Source organism: Mustela nigripes, chromosome 13 (assembly GCF_022355385.1).
Source record: "Mustela nigripes isolate SB6536 chromosome 13, MUSNIG.SB6536, whole genome shotgun sequence".
In the NCBI taxonomy this organism is placed as follows: domain Eukaryota; kingdom Metazoa; phylum Chordata; class Mammalia; order Carnivora; family Mustelidae; genus Mustela; species Mustela nigripes.
In genome coordinates this window covers 101,818,070-101,841,937 of record NC_081569.1, presented here as the reverse complement: position 1 = coordinate 101,841,937, position 23,868 = coordinate 101,818,070, and the positions used below count along the sequence as shown (strand labels likewise).

At 40.5% G+C, this 23,868-nt stretch overlaps 1 protein-coding gene across 1 annotated transcript in view; it reads left to right on the top strand.

Annotated features, from left to right (window-relative positions):
• ATG14 (autophagy related 14) overlaps window positions 1–23,868 on the top strand; it is a 36,387-nt gene continuing 12,519 nt past the window's right edge. Inside the window, exons 1-6 of the mRNA XM_059373261.1 lie at window positions 1–258; window positions 13,149–13,211; window positions 14,396–14,438; window positions 16,895–16,976; window positions 19,779–20,016; window positions 22,677–22,906. Coding sequence (XP_059229244.1) covers window positions 38–258; window positions 13,149–13,211; window positions 14,396–14,438; window positions 16,895–16,976; window positions 19,779–20,016; window positions 22,677–22,906 — 877 coding nt within the window. The 5' untranslated portion in view covers window positions 1–37. The remainder of the gene's footprint in view (window positions 259–13,148; window positions 13,212–14,395; window positions 14,439–16,894; window positions 16,977–19,778; window positions 20,017–22,676; window positions 22,907–23,868) is intronic.

The following is a 23,868-nucleotide window of genomic DNA, read 5'->3' as shown; positions in this document are numbered from 1 at the left end:
CAAAATCCCACGTGACTGGCTCTGCTCTCAGGCCATCATGGCGTCTCCCAGTGGGAAGGGAGCCCGGGCGCCGGAGGCTCCTGGCTGCGGGCCCCGGCCGCTCGCTCGGGACTTGGTGGACTCTGTGGACGATGCCGAGGGGCTGTACGTGGCTGTCGAGCGGTGTCCGCTGTGCAACACTACCCGCCGGCGGCTGACCTGCGCCAAGTGCGTCCAGAACGGCGATTTCGTTTACTTCGACGGCCGCGACCGGGAGAGGTACGGCAGCCGCCACGGCTCTATTGTTTCTTCCCTGGGTGTCTCCTACTGCTCTGCGAATGGAGGTTAGAGCCTGGGGCTCGGGTCCGGGGCCCGGAGCCCCGCGAGAGGAGAGGGAATATGGGGAGGGTAGCCGCTTTGCTCCCAGGGGTCGGGGGTGGGGACCAGAAGAGGGAAGGTTGTGGTTTCCCCACCAGCATCCTTCCCCCCCAGCACCCACCTCCCCGAGAGGAGTCCAACCCTACGGTGCTCCTGGGTACTAAAGGTAAGGGATAGATGGTGACCCTGGAGGAGTTTTCCCCTATTGCTGTCATAGGGTTGGATTCTCGGCACTTTGCTGGATTTTCATTCAAAAGCTGGGTTTAACCTTTCTTTATCTTCGAAAGCACGTTCATTCTCTAGAGGAGAGACCAGGAGAGAATCAGATAACTGATTGAGGAGGATTCGGGCCATGGTGCCCTATGTCACAGCTGGACCTTGTTAGGAGACATGTTTATTCTGATGTGTTCAATAGGACTAGCTAGTTGTTCTCTTTCCCCCTCTATGCCTCCAAAGATCACTTTGGATATTAAGGCATTTGGCGATGTTTTGGCTTTATTTAAAAATCCAGACTGAGAGCCATAAGCCTTTAGTTAAGAGAATTAAATATCAAAGCATGTTTTGGCCTTGTTTTGAAACTAAACACAGAGCTAGTGGTCTCTGGTTAAGATAATTGAAAAATTAGTGTGATTAACCGCAGGATCTCAGCTTTTGTTTAGTGTCATTGACAGTAAGGTAACTTTTTGAGAGCGAAAGTTCAAGTATTCATTTACAACAAGACAGTAGGTTTTTATCTCCAACTTACTGTTGAGGCCACTGCACAGTAAGTGCCTTGCCTTGGTCGCACAGATAATAAGCACAGGGACCAGAATTAAAATCCAGACAGCCTGAGTATATCGCATATCATGTACCTAACTACAGGATTGTACAATCTCTATATTTGGAGACATTTTGAGTTCCTAGTATTTCTCTCATCATAAATGCAGTTTCTCTTTTGAGTTTTGTATGGTAATTTTTTAGTTCATTACTGTGTCTCATTGATGCTCTTGATGGCTTTAGAAATTGCTGGTGTAATAAGTGATAGCTTTAAAAATTAAACCAGTTGTTTCACTATAAGACTACCAGGCACGAGATGGCAGGGTCTAACTGATGGAGTTTATCGAGGTTTGGTTCTGGCCCCAGTTCTCTATCTCTATTTTTTCCCAGATCCGCTGCCATGATTTAAATAATGGCCATGCGTAAAAGATGCCTGTCAGACTTGTATCTCCAACCCAGACCTCTTTGAGATCCAGTAAGCAGCTGCCTACTCAACATCTGTTTCTAAATTTGTAATTAAGTATCTCCATTTTAAGATGGCAAACTGAACTCATGGTTTTCCATGATAAATCTTTTCCTCCCATGCTCATCCCAACCCAGTAAATGGTAGCTTATATTGTTCTTGATACAGGTCAGAAAAACCTCCTAGCCTTCCTTGACTTCTTTCTTAACACCACCATATCTAATTCTGTCAAGAAATCCTGTTTGCTCTTTAAAACCTATCTAAATCTGACCCTTTCACTATTTCCTGGTTTGATCCACGAGAGGAATATTGCTTCTTGAGTTTCTGCTTCTACCCTTGCTCCCTTATAGTGTAATTTCCATCTTGCAGCTGAAGTAACACCACTCCTCTACTCTACAAATCTTTGATCTTGCAAGGGTTTTTGTTTTACCCAAAGTAAAAAAAGGTGAAATCCTTAACAGAAGTTCCATATTGTCTGTTCCCTTCTGATTTCTTTTTTCCCTTACGTACTCTGCTGTACTACCCTGGCCTCCCTGCCAGTCTTCAAACATATGAAGAACACTCCTGCCTAAGGGCCAGGGCAGTCTTACTCACACTGCCAAGAGCTGTTTTCTCCCAGAAATCTTCAGGGCTGCTTCCTTTGTATACTTCAAACCTCAACTCATATGTTAGAGAAGCTCTCTCTAACCATTTAATTAAAATTGTAACCTCCTTTCCCACCTGCTTTGTTGTCTTCCATAGCACTTAGCACTCTCTTATGGTTTACATGTCAATTTGTCTACCCCCCCACACTCCAGTGGTGGAAGCTGTAGGAAGACAGAACTACATCAGTTTTGTACTTTCTTGTACCTTCACATGTTAGAATTAGTAAAGATTTATTGAATAATTGAATGACACTACCCCTTTTTCCTAAACTTAGTCTGATCCTAAGCTATTTCATGATTATCCATCGTCATCTATTTGTTACTAAAGCCAGAAACCTGGGAGTTATTCTAGACTTTCCCTTTTTTCTTTTTTTCTTTTTCTTTTTTTTTTTTAAAGATTTTATTTATTTGTCAGAGAGAGAGAGGGAGCGAGAGCGAGCACAGGCAGACAGAGTGGCAGGCAGAGACAGAGGGAGAAGCAGGCTCCCTGCCGAGCAAGGAGCCCGATGTGGGACTTGATCCCAGGACGCTGGGATCATGACCTGAGCCGAAGGCAGCTGCTTAACCAACTGAGCCACCCAGGTGTCCCAACTTTCCCTTTTTTCTTATCCCATGTCTTTAAGTCATTGGCAAGGCTAATTTGATTTGCTCCAAAACAGGTCTCGGTTTGGTTTGCTTCTAGTCCAGACAAATACCATTTCTTTCCTGATGCCTTATTGGTTTCCTTTCATTTACTCATATAACTCCTCCACACAGCAGCCACAGAAATGTAAATCAGATAATGTCACAGTTTTGTTTAAATTTCTTGGTGGCTTTCCACTGCACTTAGAATAAAAAATTCAAGCTCCTTACTGTGGCATATAAAGTTTTATTTGATTTGTCTTCTGCTTATCTTCTAACTTTGGCTGTAAGTTTGGATTCATGTTGCATTGAATTGAATCCACACTCCACCACTTGCTATGTGATTTTGAACAAGTTTCTTAATCTCTCCTATGCTTGTTTAGGTCCTTTTGAAAATGGGAAGGGAAACTCTAACTTCATAGGTTTGGTAATGATGATGTAAGAGTGTGCATTAAAGTACTTAGCATGATGTCTAGCATATATTAAGTGCTCAGAAAATAAACTCATGCCATGTTCCTTCATACTTCTCTGTAGTCAGAAACCTTCTATCAGATCCTCAAATATACAAAACTTTTCCACCACTGGGCCTTTTCCCTTGCTGTTCCTTGTGCCCGAACACTTTCCCTTCCGATTGCCACTTTGTCTTTCAACTCTCACCTTAAATGTAACTTAGTCAGCAAGGCCTGCCCTGACCTTCAGTAAGATATATGCCCACTTCCATCTCCCCTCCGCCATGCCGTCATTTTCTGTTGCAATACTCTGTTCTTTCATGGTACTGAGCATGATACATGATGTTATTTATTCAGGGAAGATACCTGCCTCCAGAATGCAGTTCCGTGACAGTGTGGATTCTGATTTTTTTCAGTCAGATCACTGGTGCTGAGTGTGGCAGCCGAGGGTAGCACATGGTAGGCATATTGTTGAAAGAGTGGCAAAGGCAATACCACTTTCAAAACTAAGATCAAAATTTTTTGCTAAATCTGAACATTAAAGTGAATTTTCAGAAGAGGGGTTTGCAATCATGGATTTCTTTTTCTGACCAAGCAGACAAATGAAGAGCAAATACCAGAATCATCCAGAATTTTTAGAGATAAAAAAGAAACTTTAGGGTTCTGCCCATCCCGCTTCACTTCATTCTCCATCTTTCCCCTTTCCCAACTGTGCATTCCTTAATTCCTTAATAAGTGGAATGTTTTGTGTGTTTTTTTGTTGTTGTTGTTGTTCCGCAGAACAGTGCCCAATATCCAGTAGGATGTAAGAATCTCTTAAGACCCAGGACCACTGTCCTAATTGTGAAATGATTTTTAATGTGCTCTCAGTGGGCACAGCTATCTGCACAAAATACCCTGGCAAGTTATAGAGGAGAAAGGTCTCTTACTCTCCAGGCATTACACTTAATACTAATAAGCCTTAAGTTGTGCAGGTCATAGCTTGATTTTGAAATATTCTCCTGTTCTCAGTATTTTTTTTCTTTTTTCTTTTTTAAAGATTTTATTTATTTGACAGAGAGAGAGATCACAAGTAGACGGGGGGGGGGGGGAAAGCAGGCTCCCCACAGAGCGGAGAGCTCGATGTAGGGCTCGATCCCAGGACCCTGAGACCATGACCTAAGCTGAAGACAGAGGTTTAACCCACTGAGCCACCCAGGCGCCCCCTGTTCTCAGTATTTATGAAAAATTTTGTATTCTCTGCTTTGCTGCCTTCAGTCCCTCATACTCTGTAAGAAGCCCCTCACTAGCTTCGGGAAAACACTTAGATATAGAATGTGGACACTACAGCACGGTTGGAAAACCCTTGTTTAACCTCCGATTTCTTTTTGGTAAATTAGCCGGATTAGCTGTGCCTCTGTGGATCTTGGATGCAATGATGTGTATCAGAGTTCTTATAAATTTATTTTTTCAGTCTTCATTAATAGACTAGCTGAATGTAAAGGTTCTAATAGTTTAGCAGTTCAGAGAAAATTAGATATCAACAGTCTACCTCACAATAGTTAGTTCCTTTGACTCCTAAATAGGGAACATGGGTCTTCACATAATTTTGTGGACTGAACGAGTTTGGAAGATAGATTGATTGAAGAATATCTAAATGAATATTTTATTATTGTTGTTCAGTGGGAAGATTTATAATAATGGTATCCTTACCAACACTCTCCTGTCCTCATCTCCCACTTTGGCCCCATTCCTAAAACAATACCCACTTTCTTCTCTGATTTTTATCTGCCTCTTGTATACTTCTTTAAGAGATGAAGAGGAGTGATACTAAGCAGCCCTCTCAGCACAGTCTTATGTGAATTTTGATTAACGTTTTAAAATTACAGTGCTTTTTACTGGAACATAATTTTTGGATTTACATTTATTTGACACCAAAAATAATACTGTTACCCAGTAGATAACTGACAAGTTAAACTAATCTTTCCACTCAACCCATAAAGTGAATGATAAGTGTAGGAATGAGATGGGGAACATAATCTGAGGATAATCAGAGACTATAGCATCCCCAAAAGTCCGCCTGCTGGTTTAGGAACCAGTTATTTTAACTCATGGATCAGAAAAGAAAGACATTTATAAGCATATGAATATTGCTTTTATAAGTAGGTTTTCAGAAATGATGGAGAATTATCTTCACTTAGGACTTTTAAGAGTATATGTTACACTTTTACCAGAAAAATACAGGTGCTAAATAAATTGGGTGGTGGGATATAAGACAAGCAGAAAATTTTAAATGTTATTAAAGATTTCAAAGGGACGACTCATCCAATGTCCACAAATTATTCTTTTTTTTTTTTAATTTAATTACTTATTTTAGAGAGCAAGGGAAGAGGCAGGGAGCGAGGGGGAAGGAATCTCAGGCAGACTCCCTACTGAGTACAGAGCCAGACCCCAGGCCGGATCTCACCACCTTGAAATCATGACCTGAGCTGAAATCAAGAGTCGGACACTTAACCGACTGAGCCACACAGGTGCCCTCCCATCTCCACCCAGAATTATTCTTCAGATATTTCTGTTCTCCAGATCTTTTTGGTTGTCAGTTGACGTAGCCTATAAGGATCTACTGTCTTGAGAATTCAGTTCCAAGCCCACATTTGAATACCCTATTCAGTTTGTCAACCTCTCTTCTCTTTATGACTGTGTCCTTCAGGAAGGAACTCAGCTGCCATCCCGTGAAGCTTAGTAATTGTGTTTATACCAACATATGTACGTCTGCTAAGAAGATAGCAGTTTCTGTTTCAGTCGGTATCAGTGGCTACTCTTATCATTATGCCTTCTAGAATTTGTAAAAGGCTTTCACATTTATGATCTCATTTGTTCCCTACCTCAAACCCATGAGTTATGAACCTATTTTTAACATGAGGAAATAGAGTATTTGTATCTTTATTTACTCCTGGGCTCTCTCTGCTAATTCTTAAACTTGCTTTCAGTTCTGAACTATATTTTTATATATGTAGTTCAGTTTAATACATTAGTGAGATTAAGTACAAAAATCACTCATTGCAATGAAGAAAAAGGGAAACTAGCATATGTTATGTACAAACTTGCCTGTACCTTAATGCCTTAATGTTCACATTTATCTTATTTAATCCTTGTAACCAAGTAGGATAAGCCTTGTTCCTGTTTTATGAGTGAGGAAACTAAGCAGTGCTTTGTTTCTATTTTCTTTTAATGACTTACCCTTCATTCCTGCCAGGAGAGTATATTTTTATCCTATTTTCTCATATTCTAAGTAGTCTAACATGATAAAAGAACCATCCTGATAAGGATCATGTTGTTGTTGTTTTTTTTCATATTGCATTTGTCTGTAAACCTTCCTCAGGCATACCCTTGTATGCCTAAGGAATTCAAGGAAGAAAAATTTGATGACTAGGAATTCTTACCATGTTAGTATCCTTTTTTTTTTTAAGATTTTATTTATTTTTTTGACAGAGATCATAAGTAGGCAGAGAGGCAGGCAGAGAGAGAGAGAGGGGAAGCAGGCTCCCCACCAAGCAGAGAGCCTGATGCAGGGCTCGATCCTAGGACCCTGAGATCATGACCTGAGCCCAAGGCAGAGGCTTAACCCACTGAGCCACCCAGGCGCCCCCATGTTAGTATCTTAATTGAAGAAATATTTAGTTCTCTAACCGTCTCTGCTTACATAAGAGAGAGATCAGTGCTCTCACTGCCTTGTTTCTAGAACCAGAAATTACCATTAATTCTTCTAACAAACCTGTGCCCAAATCAGAGATGGGGAATCTTCTCCACTTTCAACCTAAAAACTGTTAGTACTTATTTCCCCCTTTTAAATTTAAGGACCCCAAGGACTATTACCTGACTCAGGAGACCCAAGAACTTAAGTACTTTTAGGGGATTATGTATATATTTTTATGGTAATATATGATCCTCTGAGGAGAAGCACGAGAAATTTTGATTGATTGGTATATTTCTTTTTCTGACTGTAGATGGACATGTCATTATTGTAGAAAACTAAAATACAGAAATCCCTAAAGAAGGATAATTTTACCCATATTTTTGCAGCTCTGTTAATAATTTGTTATATTTCCTTCCAGACTTGTTGATCTGCATGTGTATGTGTGTGCTTACAGATTTTTTTTCATTTGGAAAATAAAATATATACATGCCATGTGTATGGTGTGTTGTACCTTTTTTTTTTTTAACTCAACATCTCATAAACTTATCTTCAAAAATACTATAATCTCCTGCATGGCAATATAGTATCATTTGATAAATTGTCCTATTGGACATCAAAGTTGTTTCCAATTTTTGCTATTATGACCGATTTCATGATTGGTGCCTTCAGATATAAATTTTCCTCCTCATCTCTGATCTGTTTCTTTGAACTGCATTAACTGGTTCAAAGGGTTTAATATTTTTAAGGCTCTCAACTCCACATTTGAAATGTTATTATTTCTTTCCTGCTTTTCTTAAAATCCATTAGTGTTTGTCTCTTAGACTTTTCTCTTGCCATATTCTTAGGCACAAAGTAAACTTATGTTGCTAGGATGAGGGCAAGGACAGGGCAAGCAGGTGGAGAGATTAGTTATTTTAGGAAAAGACATGCTTAGGACATAGTAAGTACTCAATTTGTGGGTGTTATGAGGATGTTATCACCTAGACTTAATAGCCGAATTAATGAAAGGGATCCCTGATAGAGTACACAGCCTGGTGCTGGTTTTCTGGTGGTATGGAGCAGATTTGTGTGAATAATCCAGCCTGTGGATAGAGCCACTCAGTTGCCTGTGATTGTGGCCCTGAAACAGTGTGGAGAGAGAGGGCTCACACTCCTAGCTGACGCCTCAGCAGCAGCAGCACACCCCTAACCCTGTTACCCTGCCTGCTGTGTTGAAATGCTTTCATGCAGGACAAATTAGCTCTTTGTCTTGTGAAACGGTAGAATTCCCTCTGCCTGTCATGTCTTCCTTCCCTTCTCAGGGCCGGCTCTAACCCATCCCCAAGTCAGCCCAGACAGGCATGACGCCTTGAGCTGGGCTGTGTGCCGATGCTGGGACCACCCCCGTACTGTGGGACCACCAACCCCTATTCTCCTCTGTCTCCACTGCAGAGGAGTGGAGAACTGTTTAAAAGTTAGGGGAACTTTTTAAAAGTTAGTTTAAGGGAGTACTTTTTCTTTTCTTTTTTTTAAGATTTTATTTGTTTGACACAGAGAAAGCACAAGCAGGAAGAACGGCAGATAGGAGAGGGAGAAGCAGACCCCCTGCTGAGCAGGGAGCCCAATGCGGGGCTCAATCTCAGGACCCCAGGATCATGACCTGAGCCAAAGGCAGTTGCTTAACCCACTGAACCACCCAGGTTTGCCCAAGGGAGTACTTTTTTAATGGGGGGGGGGGGTCATAGTTGCAAAGTATGGGAGAATTTAGGAGACAAAGTCCATTTAAGGAAGTACTTTTTTTAGGGAAAAAACTATGCTACATGTGGAGGATTTTTGGTAAATACAAGGCATTTTTAAATTGGGAGAGAAAATCTGGTATTGTAAAATCCCCAGAGCCTCATACAGTTTCACTGGCAGATTCCCTTCAGGAATCAGCCCAAAACTAGAGCCATTCGACAATAGCAAAAGAATTGCTAAATGTATCTGCATAAGAGTTTGAAAAGTTCTGTAGAGCAGAAACACACTTTAGTCAGAAAGCAAAGTGAGAAAAATTAATTTCAAGATGTTGGAAAGAAAAATGGCTAATTTTCCTAATAATCCTTAAAAAAGCTACAGAAAAATGAACAAGAGACACGGGAACAACAAAAGAAAAGTAAGTAGCCAATAAGATAGGAAAGGGCATTCAACATTTCTAAAGTGAAATAAAAGCAAAAAGACGGATTATGATCTTTGGGGGAGGAGGGGGGAGGCTGGTCAGCTTAGCAAAGACTAAAAAGTGTGCAATTTGGAGAGAGTGAGATACTCAATGTTGGTGGGGTTGTAAATTATATGAAATGATTCTGAGGAAATTTAAAGATAACTGCCAGAATTTTGTATGTAAATACCTGACCCAGCAGTTTCTTTTATTAATAGGAATTTCTGAGAAACCTAAAAGCTTTTAAAGATTTGTGCACTAGGATGTTCACTTATAACATTACTGATAATAGTGAAAATTTGGAAGTGATGCCAATGTTCATCAATAGGAGTTCACATAAATAAATTATAGGATGTTCATTCACTGAAATTCTGTGTATTGTTGAAGAATGGAATTAGTTGGTATGTCCCGACATGGAAAAGGACACAAGATATTTTATGTGATAAACCCTACTTTTGGAAGATAGTACATAAAATATTACTTTCCTCCCCACCTTTTTTTTTTCTTTTTTTTGGTAAAATATGTATCCTTAAACCTAGTTTGGGGGCTCATGGTTGGCTCAGTGGGTTAAGCATCTGCCTTTGGCTCAGGTCATGGTCTCAGGGTCCTGGGATCGAGCCCCGCATCGGGCTCCCTGCTCAGTGCAAAGTCTCCTTCCTTTCCCTCTGCCCTTCCACTTCTATTCTCTCTCTCTCTCTCTCAAATGAGTAAATAAAAGCTTTAAAGAAAATCTAGTTTGAATCGGATGACTGCATTAATCTTTCTATTTCTTGGAAACCCTATTGAGAAAGCACAGAATTGTGGAACGAATTTATCTTTCCATGAGTAGGGGGACAGAGAATGCAGAGAATGGATGAGTGTGCAGATGAGCTGTCGAAATGCTGACTCACCACATTCCTTGACCTCATCTGCTGTTTAGCTTTGTGAACACCACCTATTTTTAATCTCCTTCATGAAGAATACCATTACTCATGACGTGGTTGATACAGTAGGAATGGTTATCTTTTGTTTATTAGCCCTGATGGTGACTGTATGTTTACATTTTAAGTTGGTTTGTTTTTAATGAAGCCCAAGAGAACCAGCTCAGTGTAAAGCTGGAGAGGGTTGTTTGTCATCCCAGTTCACTGTAGTGCCGAGTGGCATTTCTACAACAGATCTGAGGGAGAGCTTTTATAGCCTTTAAAAACAAGATTTTGTCTTCCATGTCAGTCTTTGTTTGCCTGGTTTGATGAGTCTTGTGAGTTCATCACTTCCTTCAGGTTATCAGAACGTGAATCACCTTATTGCATCAGTGAGGTAGAAGTAAATACCACATTAGTTTCTCACTTTTGATATGTGGAGATGGAAGCACGTAACAGTATGTCAAGGAATACACAGCTGCAGAATATATAATTAGATTTATTAATCTTCGGACAGATGTTTTGTTGTAAGTTGCCTGATAAAGTCATGGATGAATCTATGAGTTTGTCTCAGTTCCACACTGGTTTCTGAGTGTTCTGCTGCTTCATGCAGTTCCTACCTTACCACGCTGGTGTTGTGTATCTATGCTGCTCAGTGAGATACTCCCAGCCATGGGTGCTAGCTAAGTGTGGTTAGTGGAATGGAGGAACTGAATTTTTTTTTTTAATTTTTTTTACTTATTTGACAACGAGAGAGAGAGAGAGCACAAGCGGGGGGAGTGGCAGGCAGAGGGAGAGGAGAAGCAGTCTCCCCCACTGAGCAGAGAGCCCAATGGGGAATTCGATCCCAGGACCCTGGGATCATGACCTGAGCCAAAGGCAGCCTCTTAACCCACTGGGCCACCCAGGAACTGAATTTTTAATCTTATTTTAATTTAGTCACTCAAGTATATAATACCAGTTGATTTGCTTTTTTGTTTGTTTAACATACATTATACATTTTCAGTGACTACCTATTAAATGGTAGGGTCATAATTAGAATATTTTATCCCTCCCATTTTTTTTCTCTTTTTAAAATTGAAGTACAATTAACTTAGAGTGTTAAATTAATTTCAGGCATACTGTACAACACAGTAATTTGACACTTCTATATGTTACTCAGTGCTCACCACAGTAAGTGTGGTCACCATCTGTCACATACACCATACAGTGTTATTACAATATTGTTGATTATGTTCCCTATGCTATACTTTCCATCTCTGTGACTTATTTCCTGGATAACTGGAAGTTTGTCCCTCTTAATCCCCTTTATCTATTTTGCTCTCCCCTCTCCCACCTCCCCTCTGGCAACCACCAGTTATATATAGTTCAGTATTTTCTTGTTTGTTTTGTTTAGATTCTAGACATAAGTGAAATCATACAGTATTTGTCAGACTGACTAATTTTACTTAGCATAATACCTTCTAGGTCTATCCATGTGGCCCCAAATGGCAAAGTCTCATTCTTTTTTCTTGGTAACATTCTATCATATATATTTACCATGTCTTCTTTATCCATCCCTTCCATTTTGAAGTAGGTATCTTAGGAAATGTTTCAAAAATGGGGTTTTAGAAATATTTTAGACTGCTATTAGTCTGGACCATTTTAAGGAAGTAATTTCTAGGTTTGTTACTATTCTGTTAAATTTTTAGTTTTCATTTAGGCTAAGAATTTGGGAGACTGCCAGAAACCTAATCTTGGACACCATACTATGTTACTATAGCATATGGCATTATCATGTGTTTTTTAAATAGCGAGCCACTGTTAGCTTGTTTAAAAGTCAGCTGCATGATGTTAGTCATATATTTTATATATATATATATATATATATATATATATATATATATATATATATTTTTTTTTTTTTTTTTTTTTTTTTTTAATGCAGATCCCTGTTAGGCAACAGGCTGCATTTTAGGTACTCATAGCACATGTGACCGGTGGCTCTCTTAGTAGCACAAATCTAGAAGATCTGAATGTCACTGTTCATCACCTTCAGCTGGTTGACATTTCTGGAACACAATACTTAACAAACGTAGAATACATATTCTTTCAAGTACACAGGATACTTTTCACCAGGGCAGACCAGATGCAAGGCCCTAAGATACTCTGAAATCAAAAGATTGAAATCTCACAGAGTATATTCTGTGACCACGTCAGAAAGTGGAAAACAGTTAACAAGTTACCTAGAAAAGCCCTCTATCTGGAAATTAAGCACTATACTTCTAAATAACTTAGAGGTCAAGGAGGGAATTACTGGAAAATCAGGAATTCCAAACTAAAGGATATGAAAATATACCCTATCAGACACTTTGGGGTTTAGCTAACACAATACTTTAGCTAACACATTATACTAAATGTATAACTTTATATGGTTATAATTAAAAGGGAGAGGCTTAAAATGAATGATCTAAGTTTTTGTCTTAAACTGCACAAGGGAAAAAAGGACTAAACCCCAGTTAAGGTAACAGGAAGAAAAGGATAAGAGGAGAAGACTGTAGAGAAAATGAACTACAATGTGGTATCTCTTCGTTTTGATAACTTGTACTCAGTAACTTGTTAGCCCATAAGGATCAGCAATAAAATTAGTAAGAAAAAAAAAACCAACAGTGTACTTGAAAAATTATAAGTAACCAATTTATAGGTAAGATAAGGATTGAATTAAACTAAATAATTAAAATCATATTTATGTGAGAAGCTTCAATTTCTTTGAACGCAGATTCATTCTAGTGCTCTGATGTGCCTGTTTTGGAAGATAATTTAATCTGGGTGGGGTGAGGGGGTAGCTTCTAGACATATTTTATAAACCATGAAAGAATTTTACTGATTGAACCAGCCAGGCACCCCTGAACCCATGCAAGTATTTTAAAGCTGAGAATTTGAACTTCGTTTTAAAATGAGCAAATGGTGTAAGCAGCTGTGTGCACACCCCCTTGAGAAGACGTGTGTTGACCGTCAGGACCCTGGCATCTCCAGAAGAGTGTGGAAGTGATTGGCTCTTAGGAATTTGTATAATCTACTGAACTGGAAAAAATGAACATTTAATAAAATATTACACTTTTTTCTTATAGGTTTATAGACAAGAAAGAAAGGTTAAGCCAACTTAAGAGCAAGCAAGAAGAATTTCAAAAAGAGTGAGTTTCCCTTTTGCTTTTCTCTTGTCACCGTGTGGTTTAATTCAGTGCTATGGTATGCAGACACATGGACGGCTGACTTGTTGAATTTAGGACACAGTCTCAAAGTGGGGAAGAACAGTGCCTCTGGGAGAAGCAAAATAGAGATTCTCAAGTTCCTGGAAATCATTGAGATCAGACCCAGTCCCTTTGCTCAGTGACTAGACCCATGAGCAAGACCCCTGGCCCAGATAACTGATGTGCGGCAAGTGGGTCTAGAGCAGGCAGACAAGTGGTAGTTCCTGTAAGACGTCACGCCTTCCATTTTCTGGATCAGCATTTTCCTAAGCATGGTCTTGGTATCAAGACCATCAGAATTTGTTAGCTGAGGTAACAGTTTAAAATGCAGATCCTTAATCTTCTACCGTCAGCTGTTCTGCGGTCTGGAGGAGAAGGCCCTGGAATCTGCCCCCCTGACGAATCCCACCCGCTGATTTGAGCATCGTCCGTAGAATCTTCTCTCCCAAACTGACCTAGTCGCTGTTCTCCAGATGCACCCCAGGTCTCTGAAAACATCTGTGAGCAGATTAAAATTTTCTAAGATGCCCTGCGTTACAGAACCCTGCTTAGATTTATTTGTCATTTCTCTAACCTAATCACAGAAACTTTTATTTCTTCCATAGAGCACTTCAGTCCACAGAACAGATTTTTACAGATGCCGGCTTGTGCCATTTCTTTGATAACTGAGCATCACATTTTAGATTATGAATTCTCTTGTAACTGTTACTGTTAATAAATGTGACTGATAGAAATTACTGATTATGACTGAGGACAAAGGTTCTTGCTATTACTAGAAATTGTAAATGTTTACAGAAAGGTTCTCGGCAGCATTAAAAGTGCAAAGAGAAGGAAATGAGAAAAAAATAGAGAATTTGGAATTTGGAAAACATTTTTATTTTTTATTTTTCTAAAGATTCTATTTTTAAATGATCCCTGCACCCAGTGTGGGGCTCAGCCTCACAACCCCAAGATCAAGAGTCGCATGCTCCACTGACTGAGCTGGCCAGGGACCCCCTGGAAAACGTTATTAAGTGCTTGAGTCTCACTTTGGTATTTTCAGACATTTTTAAGAACTTACTTTAAAAAAATGTTGATTTTACATTTTTGAGCTTCACAACATTTATTATTGTCTTTTCTCTGTGCAGAGTGTTAAAAGCTATGGAAGGAAAATGGATAACAGATCAGTTGGTAAGCTGTAAGAAGTATTTAAATAATAATATTCTTTATACTTGACGTTACATGCTTTTCAGTTGGTGGTGCTTAGAATATCACTTTGAATTTAACTTTATTTTAATCATTTTTTGGCAGCCCTCTATTTGAATATATTTGTAGTGTGGGCTCTCAAATATTTTATCTAGATGCCAAACACAGAGTACTGGCAATTAATTATAGAGCCATTATAAAGGGTAAGTACAAAGTCTGATATTGACATAGGAATACAAGAATGACGAACTATCCTTTTTGGAAAAACTCATTGTAAACATACACTCCCTATACAGATTGATGATTAAATGTGAAAAGTAAACTCATAAAAATATTAAAATATGGGAGAGTATTTATAAATGTAACCTACTGATGAACAGACCTTTATAAGCCATAAAGGAAAACATCTTCACAGACTGCATAAAAGTTTTAAAGTTCTGTATATTGAAAACTCTAGGCAAAATGAACATAACTGGGAAAAAATGAGTATAGCATATAAAAATAAGGGGTTCAGGGGAGGGTATGTGATATGGCTAGTGCTGTGAAGTATGTAAGCCTGATGATTCACAGACCTGTACCCCTGGGGCAAATAATACATTATATGTTAATAAAAACAATTAATTAAAAAAAGAAAATAAGGAGTTCGATTGATAACACTTTTATTCCGTGTTGGTGTGAGTATACATCGATGTATTTGGTTGGAGAACAAGTTGGTGGTTTGTTGGGGTGTTTATGGTTTTTTTCTCACACATGTGGTATTTTCGGCAGGTTTCCTCCTAAGAAAATACATGAAGGCAGAGATTAATGGATAAAGAAACTGATTGACCAGAGTGTGGGTAGTGATCCATAAATATCTTAAAAGCTCATTAAACAGGATGAGATAACTGATACTGTGTAGCTGTTCAAAAGAATCCCCAGTCCATAAGTATTGATATGGAGTGATATCCAAGAGTTTTCTAATGGTAGAGCAAACAAAAAGTAGGCTAGGATAAAGTATGATTCCCTTTGTGTGTGTGTTTTGAAAAATCTGAAATCCAAAAAATCTGAAAAGAGGGGTGCCTGGGTGGCTCAGTGGGTTAAGCCTCTGCCTTCAGCTCAGGTCATAATCTCAGCATCCTAGGATCAAGCGCCGCATTGGGCTCTCTGCTCAGTGGGGAGCCTGCTTCCTCCCCTCTCTCCTCCTGCCTCTCTGCCTACTTGTGATCTTTCTCTCTGTGAAATAAATAAATCTTTTTTCTAAAAAAAATTAAATTAAATTAAAAAAAATAAAAATCTGAAAACATACATATCAAAGTTTAATTGAGATTACCCCTGAAGGAGTCCAGTTTGTGATCGCTTTATTTTTTCTCTTCTGTGATGTTTAATTTTTTTTTCACAATAAGCATCATTCATCATTTTTAAATACTTGGAGTTGCCAAAACAAAATACACTGTATGGGAAAAGACTATTTATAAAGAATCCCATCCCCATTTTTCTAAATTCCATGTACTGTTTTCTAATTTTTCTATCAAAAATGTCAGTATTGCTTCTTGAAGACTAATACTGTTTACAAGTGAGGACGTCTTCTGGCTGTTTCATCTTTGAGTCAGTCCACGGGGTCCCATGGGTCTGTTCTCAAGTGTCCCTCCAGGGAGGGTGGCACTTCGTACCTGCGGCAGCTCTGCAGTCTGCTCTGTCTTGTACTGTCAGGCTCCTTAGGCCGGCATTAAACACCATAAATATTTGAATGCTGTTTTAAGCTTTTAATTATCCACATTTATAGAGGCATTATAGAATAGGTAATCCTACTTTTTAACTGACTACTAGGTTGCATTTTTACTGATCTTTTATTTCGGTCTTGGGGGAGAAAACCTTCTGTTTTTATTGAAGTTTTGATTATTTTGCTAGTAATAATTGTGTATTGTGTTAGTGAGATAATACAGTGATGTTAATGTTCTCCTTAGTAAACAGCATGAAGAGTTTAGAGCAGTGCAGCCGTAGAACTTTCTGTGGTGATGCAGATGTTCTGTGTCTTAAGCCACCAGTATGGTAGCCATTAGCCACATGTGGCGTTGAACACTTGACCTGTGGGTAGTGTTGAGTAGGAACTGAATTTCATATGACTTTTAAATAGCCACATGTGGTCACTAGCTGTATATTGGACAGAGCAGGTTAAGAGCATATACTTTGCCATTTTTTCTCTGTCCTCATTAACACACAAAAGAACTATGTGTATTTCTTTCTCTCTGTCTTAATTTCCAACCAGCTTCTGCACTGAACCAGAATAACACTTTGTTTTTTCATAATCCACTGTAGCCACAAAAGTTATAATAAATATATTGGTCTTTTCTTCATTATGTTTTCTAAGATATGCCTCAAAATAATGGTGATCCTAGGTTGATAATCCTATTACTCATAAGAGACCAACATTTGTGATATTTTTTGCATACTTTTTTTTTAAGAGATGGAAAATAATGTCCTGCAAGATGAGGATTGAACAGCTGAAACAAACAATATGTAAAGGGAATGAAGAAATGAAAATAAGTAAGTAATCTGTCCCCCTTCTTCTAGACCTAATAAAGGGCTAGTGTGGAATGTCATTGGCTTCATAAGCTAGAGAGACAGAAGTGGGGGGGAGGCAACAGCAACCTGGAAAGGTTTCCTACTTGCTTCTCTTAATCAAGCATTTGTATAAGAATTTTAAGTAAATATTTTCACAAATACCTGTATTTTATATACACACATACACACAAATATAATGACGTTTGAATAAAGTACTTTTCTCAATTAAAAAGGTTAAGGAATACATATTTCCCATTCGCCTTCGCTAACAGGAAGCTTGGTACTCAGTTATAATTACTAGTTCACTCCAGAACCACAGAATATTGGCTTTTTCTCTCCATTAGTGAGTCTCATGTACATTTCAGTCTGTATTATTCTTACATTGTATTAGGTAGCTCATCCTTCATCGTAAATGGTTGTCAGATTTTAGGAGAGTCCTCTTAGAAACCCTGTGTCCTTAGACGTATCCTGTCTGTTTCTGAAGATCATTGTTTAAAGTTCAGAGTGAGTCACCGTCATGCCTTATGACTCCCTTTCTTGTCTGCTTGTGCTTTCAGAAGCAAGTATTTTATAGTGGTATGTAATAGAGCAAAAGCTTCCTTTGAAAATGTTTGTCCTCATAAAGGGCTCCTGTGGAGTTTCACAGGATTAGTCAGCCCGAGAGGAGGGCCGCGTGGGGAAGAGCTGCTCAGAACCACACACAGCCGGTTACCCACGGAGCTTTGCCTGTGCCTCCAGAGGCTCTGGTTCAGCAGCAGTGTAGCAGCCTATGACTGACCCCTCTCTCCCCATCCTCCCGTGATGCTCACATGTGCTCCCAGGTGTCTGTGACCGTCCTGGAACTGCTGGATTCACTGAGTTTGTGCCTCGCCTGATGAGCAAGTTTAAATCTTTGATGAGCTGAATTTCACAGATTCCTAACTCCCCAAAACAAAACGACCACCACAGAAAAGATTTGGCCCTAGAGCAGTGGACCCTGTGAGAGTGCTTCCCATCCCTACAAATCCTCAGTCACCTGTTGATGCTTGTACAATTTAGAGAGAGAATCCTGGGACCCACCTTGGATGTAGGAAGTTCAAGTCTCATGCGTGGGGCCGGGGTCAGTGGTTCTCAAACTGTCTGTAGTAAAAGACCATTTTCTCCCTCTCTGATTTCTCATCTGTCATAAATTAATCCCAGTACTTTTGTAAAATACCATAAAATGCTAGGAAAATGATTGCACACTTGAATGGTATGTCCGTGTCATATTGCCATGTCAGAGAGAAATGTTGCTGAGCTTACTCTGTATTTCTGTACCTCTCTTGTCTGACTAGTGAAAGTTTACTGACGGGCCCAGATCCAGGGGCCACACTTTGAGTAGTACTATTCTGGGTGGCACTGATGACTTACGAAGGGATGGGAACCACTGCTCTTTAGAACATAAATGCAGTCTAGTTGCCACCCTTTAGACGAGACTCAGACAATTCTGCAAACAATTTTAGGGGAGTTCATGAATTCCAGAAACTATGCATGGTCTCAAGTCCACAGATGAAGAGCTTGTTACTCAGCAAATAGTATTTCTTAAATACATATTTCCCATTCGCCTTCGCTAACAGGAAGCTTGGTACTCAGTTATAATTACTAGTTCACTCCAGAACCACAGAATATTGGCTTTTTCTCTCCATTAGTGAGTCTCATGTACATTTCAATCTGTATTATTCTTACATTGTATTAGTGTACCACATCCTTCATCGTAAATGGTTGTCAGATTTTAGCAGAGTCCTCTTAGAAACCCTGTATCCTTAGACGTATCCCATATCTCAGCAAATAGTATTTCTTAAAAATTTTTGCTGTTAAAAATACCACATATATTCAGAAAAGGTCATATATTATAAATTGTAGAACCTGATGAGTATTTCTCCAGAATCTTTTGGTGTTATGTGTCATGATACAGAATAATACAGATACGTTATATGGTATAGATAAGGAAGTTGGATTGTATGAACTTTAAGGTTGAGTCGATCGGTGTTATAAAGTTACTTATCCAGACAAGCAACAGTAGATGACAGAAATAGCATGAGTGTTTTTATGTTTAGGGAGAGATGGCATGGAGAGAAGGACAAATAAAACTCTTGAGTGCTGAGTCTGCACAAGTGCAGATTAGGTGACTGGTGATCTCCTGCCACCTGGGAAGGGTCATGATATCAAGTTGGAAACTGTTCTTACAAAATCTGACCACCATGACCGGGGGCCTTGGCCAGACATTCATTTGAGCACTTGTAAAGAGCTCAGTAGCGATCATGAAAATGAGTGAGCTTGCTGGAAGATAAGCGTGATGGAACCAGTGACTTAAACATTAGAACATCCACACTGAGCAAGACTGGTAAAGAGAATGCACAAGTGAGGGGAAATAAAATTGCGGGAAACCTTAGGCCTGCAGCGAAGTGCCTAATAGATAGCCAGATAGCCAGTAAGTTTTTCAAACTGGATTAGATACCTTTTCTGCCCGCCATGGTTATTTTTCAGTGCTTACCGTAAGTCAGGTAAACTTGATAGTTGTTGAGTGATTCTTTGAAATGATGACTACAGATGGAGACCCAGAGCCCTTTCAGTGGTGGGCCCCTTTGATTCATTTGTTTACATAAGCTGAACTCCCAGTTTTCACTTAGTGAACATTATGTAGTTAACCTGATGGAGGTTTTGCTTTTGGTTTAAACCACAGGAAGATGCTTACCCTTGGGAGGTGGGTTCTGTAGTCTCCAGGAGCTATTTATAGAGTTAATTGTTGGGTGTGATTTATTTCAGATTCTGAAGGCCTTCTCAAAACCAAGGAAAAGAACCAGAAGCTCTACACTCGGGCACAGCGGCACCAGGAGAAAAAGGAGAAGATTCAGAGGCACAATCGCAGACTTGGTGACCTGGTAGAAAAAAAAACCATTGACTTAAGAAGTCATTATGAGCGTCTGGCAAAACTTCGGCGATCTCATATATTAGAGCTCACCTCTGTCATTTTTCCAATCGAGGAAGTAAAGACTAGTGTGAGGTACAGTGAGTCTTTCGACTCTAGGAATAGATCAAGTTTCAGAGCAAGTATATTTCAAATATGGCAGCACCTCATTTATTGGGTTCATTCTGGGGTCATTGGCTTTCCTGGTAATGAAACTAAAGTCTTATCTGCTTCAGCAAACAGTACACGCTGCATGAAATTGGGGAGGCTGCCAAGGTGGAGGGTGGTGGCCCTCAGAGAAGTGGGGCCCTCACTTGTTGACTGACCTATTGACTTAGCCTTTTCCTGGTAACTAGCTGCTGGCAAGCAGTGAAGACCATGAGTTTAGTCTTAGGCTCTAGTGCGTGGCTACCCTCAGGAGTCATTGGATGGACAAGACCATGGTTCCCCACCTGCATGTTCATCAGAGTCACTCAGGAACTTTAAAAAAATAGAGGTTCCAGAGGACACATCATCCGGTCCCCAGCCTATCTCGTAATATCTTTTTTTTTTTTTTTAAACTTCCCAAGATGATGATGTTTGAAAACTGCTATGGAGGAGTTCATTTGCTTTCTCACTAACCATCAGGTTGTTCCAGTTGAGGATTTTCCTGTCTCTTTTGGTTGCCCTCACTGTCCAGCACCCTTCCCCGGCTGGTCCGTGGACTATGACTCGTGAGGACCATTACTCTGTCTGCTCCCTCTACTTCACTGTGTCCTTTCGGCCTCTGCCTGAGTTAACTTCCTAAAAGCCTAGAGGTCTCATTGTTCTTCTGGCTTGAAACCCCGCTCTCTACCAAGTAATTTTTAATTAGTAATAATAGTAATTAGTAATTAGTAGGCAAATATAAAAATAAAAAGGCAGATTCAAAATAGAGCAGAATAGGAAGTTCAGAAATAGACTCTAAGGTAGCCTTTTGGGTCAGTGGGGAGAACAGGCGACCAGGCCTTTGGGGAGGAAAAAGCTCATAAAACAGAAACATTATGATAAGTTAGAATCTTTTTTTTTTTAAGTTGTTTATTTTTTCAGTAATCTCTACACCCATAGGGCTCTTCACCCCAAGAGTCAAGAGTCGTGTGTTCTTCCAGCTGAGCTGGCCGGGCAGCCCCAGTGCTAAATTAGATTCTGATGGACTAAGGTATCAGTGTTAAAACAGTAAACAAAGACACGGTCTTAAGACACTGTCTCAGATCGGAGGAGACCAGGGAGACCAGCAGCTGAGTGCGAACTTGCAGAAGAGAAAACACGGAGAAAAACTTTCTCTTCTCTGTGCTGTTAAATCTTTTATAGCAGTATATGATACTATATGCTGGTACTTTTTTAAAGCCCATAGTTCTGAAGTTACTTCTGTAAAAAGGTTTCTTGTCCATTCACATTTCTCAAACTTGTTACATGGAAAAAGGAAGAAGCAGAAGTGTCGCCCAGAACTGGCCGTAGTGCCCTGCCCCCCTTCCCTGTGACTGCCAGGGCCCTCGCCCCACAGGCATGGGGTGGCTGGAGGAGAAAGAATTGAGAACAGGACCTCAGCTTAATGCAGCGCAGACACCCTCCCCAGTTTGCCTCTTTCTCGCCTACTTTTCCTACACTGACACCGACCCAACGGCAGGGATCGTCTTGTCCCTGCGCCACCACTGAGCACACACTGTCCCCCGCGCACACACACACCTGCCCCCCACCCCTGATGGGGCGTGCTGACTTCTCGCGCCTTCCCACTCGCCTGGCCCTCAGTTCAGAGCGCCATCCACACTGTCACAAGTATTTCTGTGTGAATAGTAACACTGCATTTCCCTTTTTCATGGTGCAGACATTTGCACTGATGCCCCAGAAGCCATTGTGGGTCAAAACTGCTGCCTTGACAGATGTCTGAGCAGTGACGCCAACTGTGTCACCTGTTGTTGTATTATTCTACCGTGTACTTGCATTTTCTGAGAGAAAGGCATTTCATGTCAAGGACGCTCTTGATGAAGCAGTGGAAATTATATTTTTATTTAAATTTTATTGTCTTGATCCTTGTGTACACATCGTTTTAGTAGACCACACGATGAAACGGGAAGTGGGCAGAAGCTCCTTTGCTCTGTTCTGAAGGGCCGAAGCCAGCTTATCAAAAAGCACTCGAGTGAGTTGCAGGCGGGACGAGCTGCTGTGTGCATAGGACACAGTTTTTACTTGAAAGAACTACTGCAAGACTTGAGTGTGAAAGAGATTTTCAGAAGTCTTGACCAGTGCTGTTTTGCTTTGTGTTTCAGTGGTTAAAAGACAAAGCCACTCTTCACTACTTTTCTTGTTTTGAAAAGTACAGCAGTTTTTTTGGTTTTGTTTTCATAAAAATATACTGTGTTAACATAATAGGTTTATTATTTCCAAATGAATGAATCATTTAAAATTTTCTCAGATTTCTAATACAGGCAAATATCAATAATCTGCCCATCACAAAAGCTCTTTGGGGTTCTCCAAAAATTGCAAGTGTGTAAGCATGAGACCAAATAGTTCGAGAACCTGATAGTGAGGCGGCAGGTGCCACCCTCTCACATCGGTGCGGCCTTCTGTGCCACAGCGGTTTCAGCTTCATCTCTGACAGAGTTACTCACCTCTGTATATTCCAGTTAAACTCCTGTCCTCGCGTGTGCATCTTTCAGTGTTCTGCTGGTCAGGCGGGTAACTTGGATGCTCTTTGAAACCCATTCCCATGAAATCTGTGTGTGTGTTCTGATTTTCAGAGATCCTGCAGATGTGTCCTCAGAGAGCGACAGTGCCATGACCTCCAGCACCGTGAGCAAGCTTGCCGAAGCCCGGAGGACGACTTACCTCTCGGGAAGATGGGTCTGTGACGATCACAACGGGGACACCAGCATTAGCATCACAGGGCCTTGGATTAGCCTTCCCAACAACGGGGACTACTCTGCCTACTACAGTTGGGTGGAAGAGAAGAAAACCACGCAGGGGCCTGGTGAGAATCAGAATAGTCTTTGAAAACTTAGAAGTACATAAGTTTTTTAATTGAGGTAAAATTTACATAACGAGACGAACAGCTGTAAAGTGAACCATCCCGCGGCACAACATTTGCCGTGTTGTGTGTTGGTATCCGGAGCGCTGGCATCACCTCAGACAGGAGCTCCGGGGCCCGTAGCTGTCATGCCCCTGTCCCCTCTGCTCCCTGCCCTGGGCAGCCCCTGCAGATGAGATCAACTTATGATGGTTCAGCTTACAATTTTTTGATTTTATGATGATGCAAAAGCGATACATGTTCAGTAGAGTTCACGCTTTGAATTTTGAATTTGGATCGTTTCCTGGGCCGGTGCTGTGCATGTGTACTCTCAGGGTGCCAAGCCCCCGAGGCCCCCAGGCAGCTCTGCGGCTGTGAGGGTCCACAGCTGGTAGAGACACCGATAATGTTTCATGTTTCACTTTCAGTACAGCATGCAGTGCATTGCGTGAGATGTCCAGCATGTTCTTATAAGTAAATGACTTTGCCCAGGCTGACGTCCCTGTTCTGGGCCTGGGTCAGGCAGGCCGGGTGAAGCTATGGTGGTAGTTATTTAGGTGCCTTAAATGCATTTTCAGCTTAGGATATTTCCAATTTACAATGGGTTTATCAGGACATAACCCCATCCTAAGTCGAGGAAGATCCATTATTTTGTTTTCTGTAGGTCTAGAGGTATCTATTTTGGATATTTCCTAGAATTGGGATCAGATAATGTGTGACCTTTTGTGTCTGGCTTTTCTTTTTTTCTCTTTTTTTTAAAGAGTTTATTTATTTATTTAACAGATCACAAGTAGGCAGAGAGGCAGGCAGAGAGAGAGGAGGAAGCAGCCTCTCTGCTGAGCAGAGGACCCGATGCGGGGCTCGATTCCAGGACCCTGAGATCATGACCTGAGCCGAAGGCAGAGGCTTTAGCCCACTGAGCCACC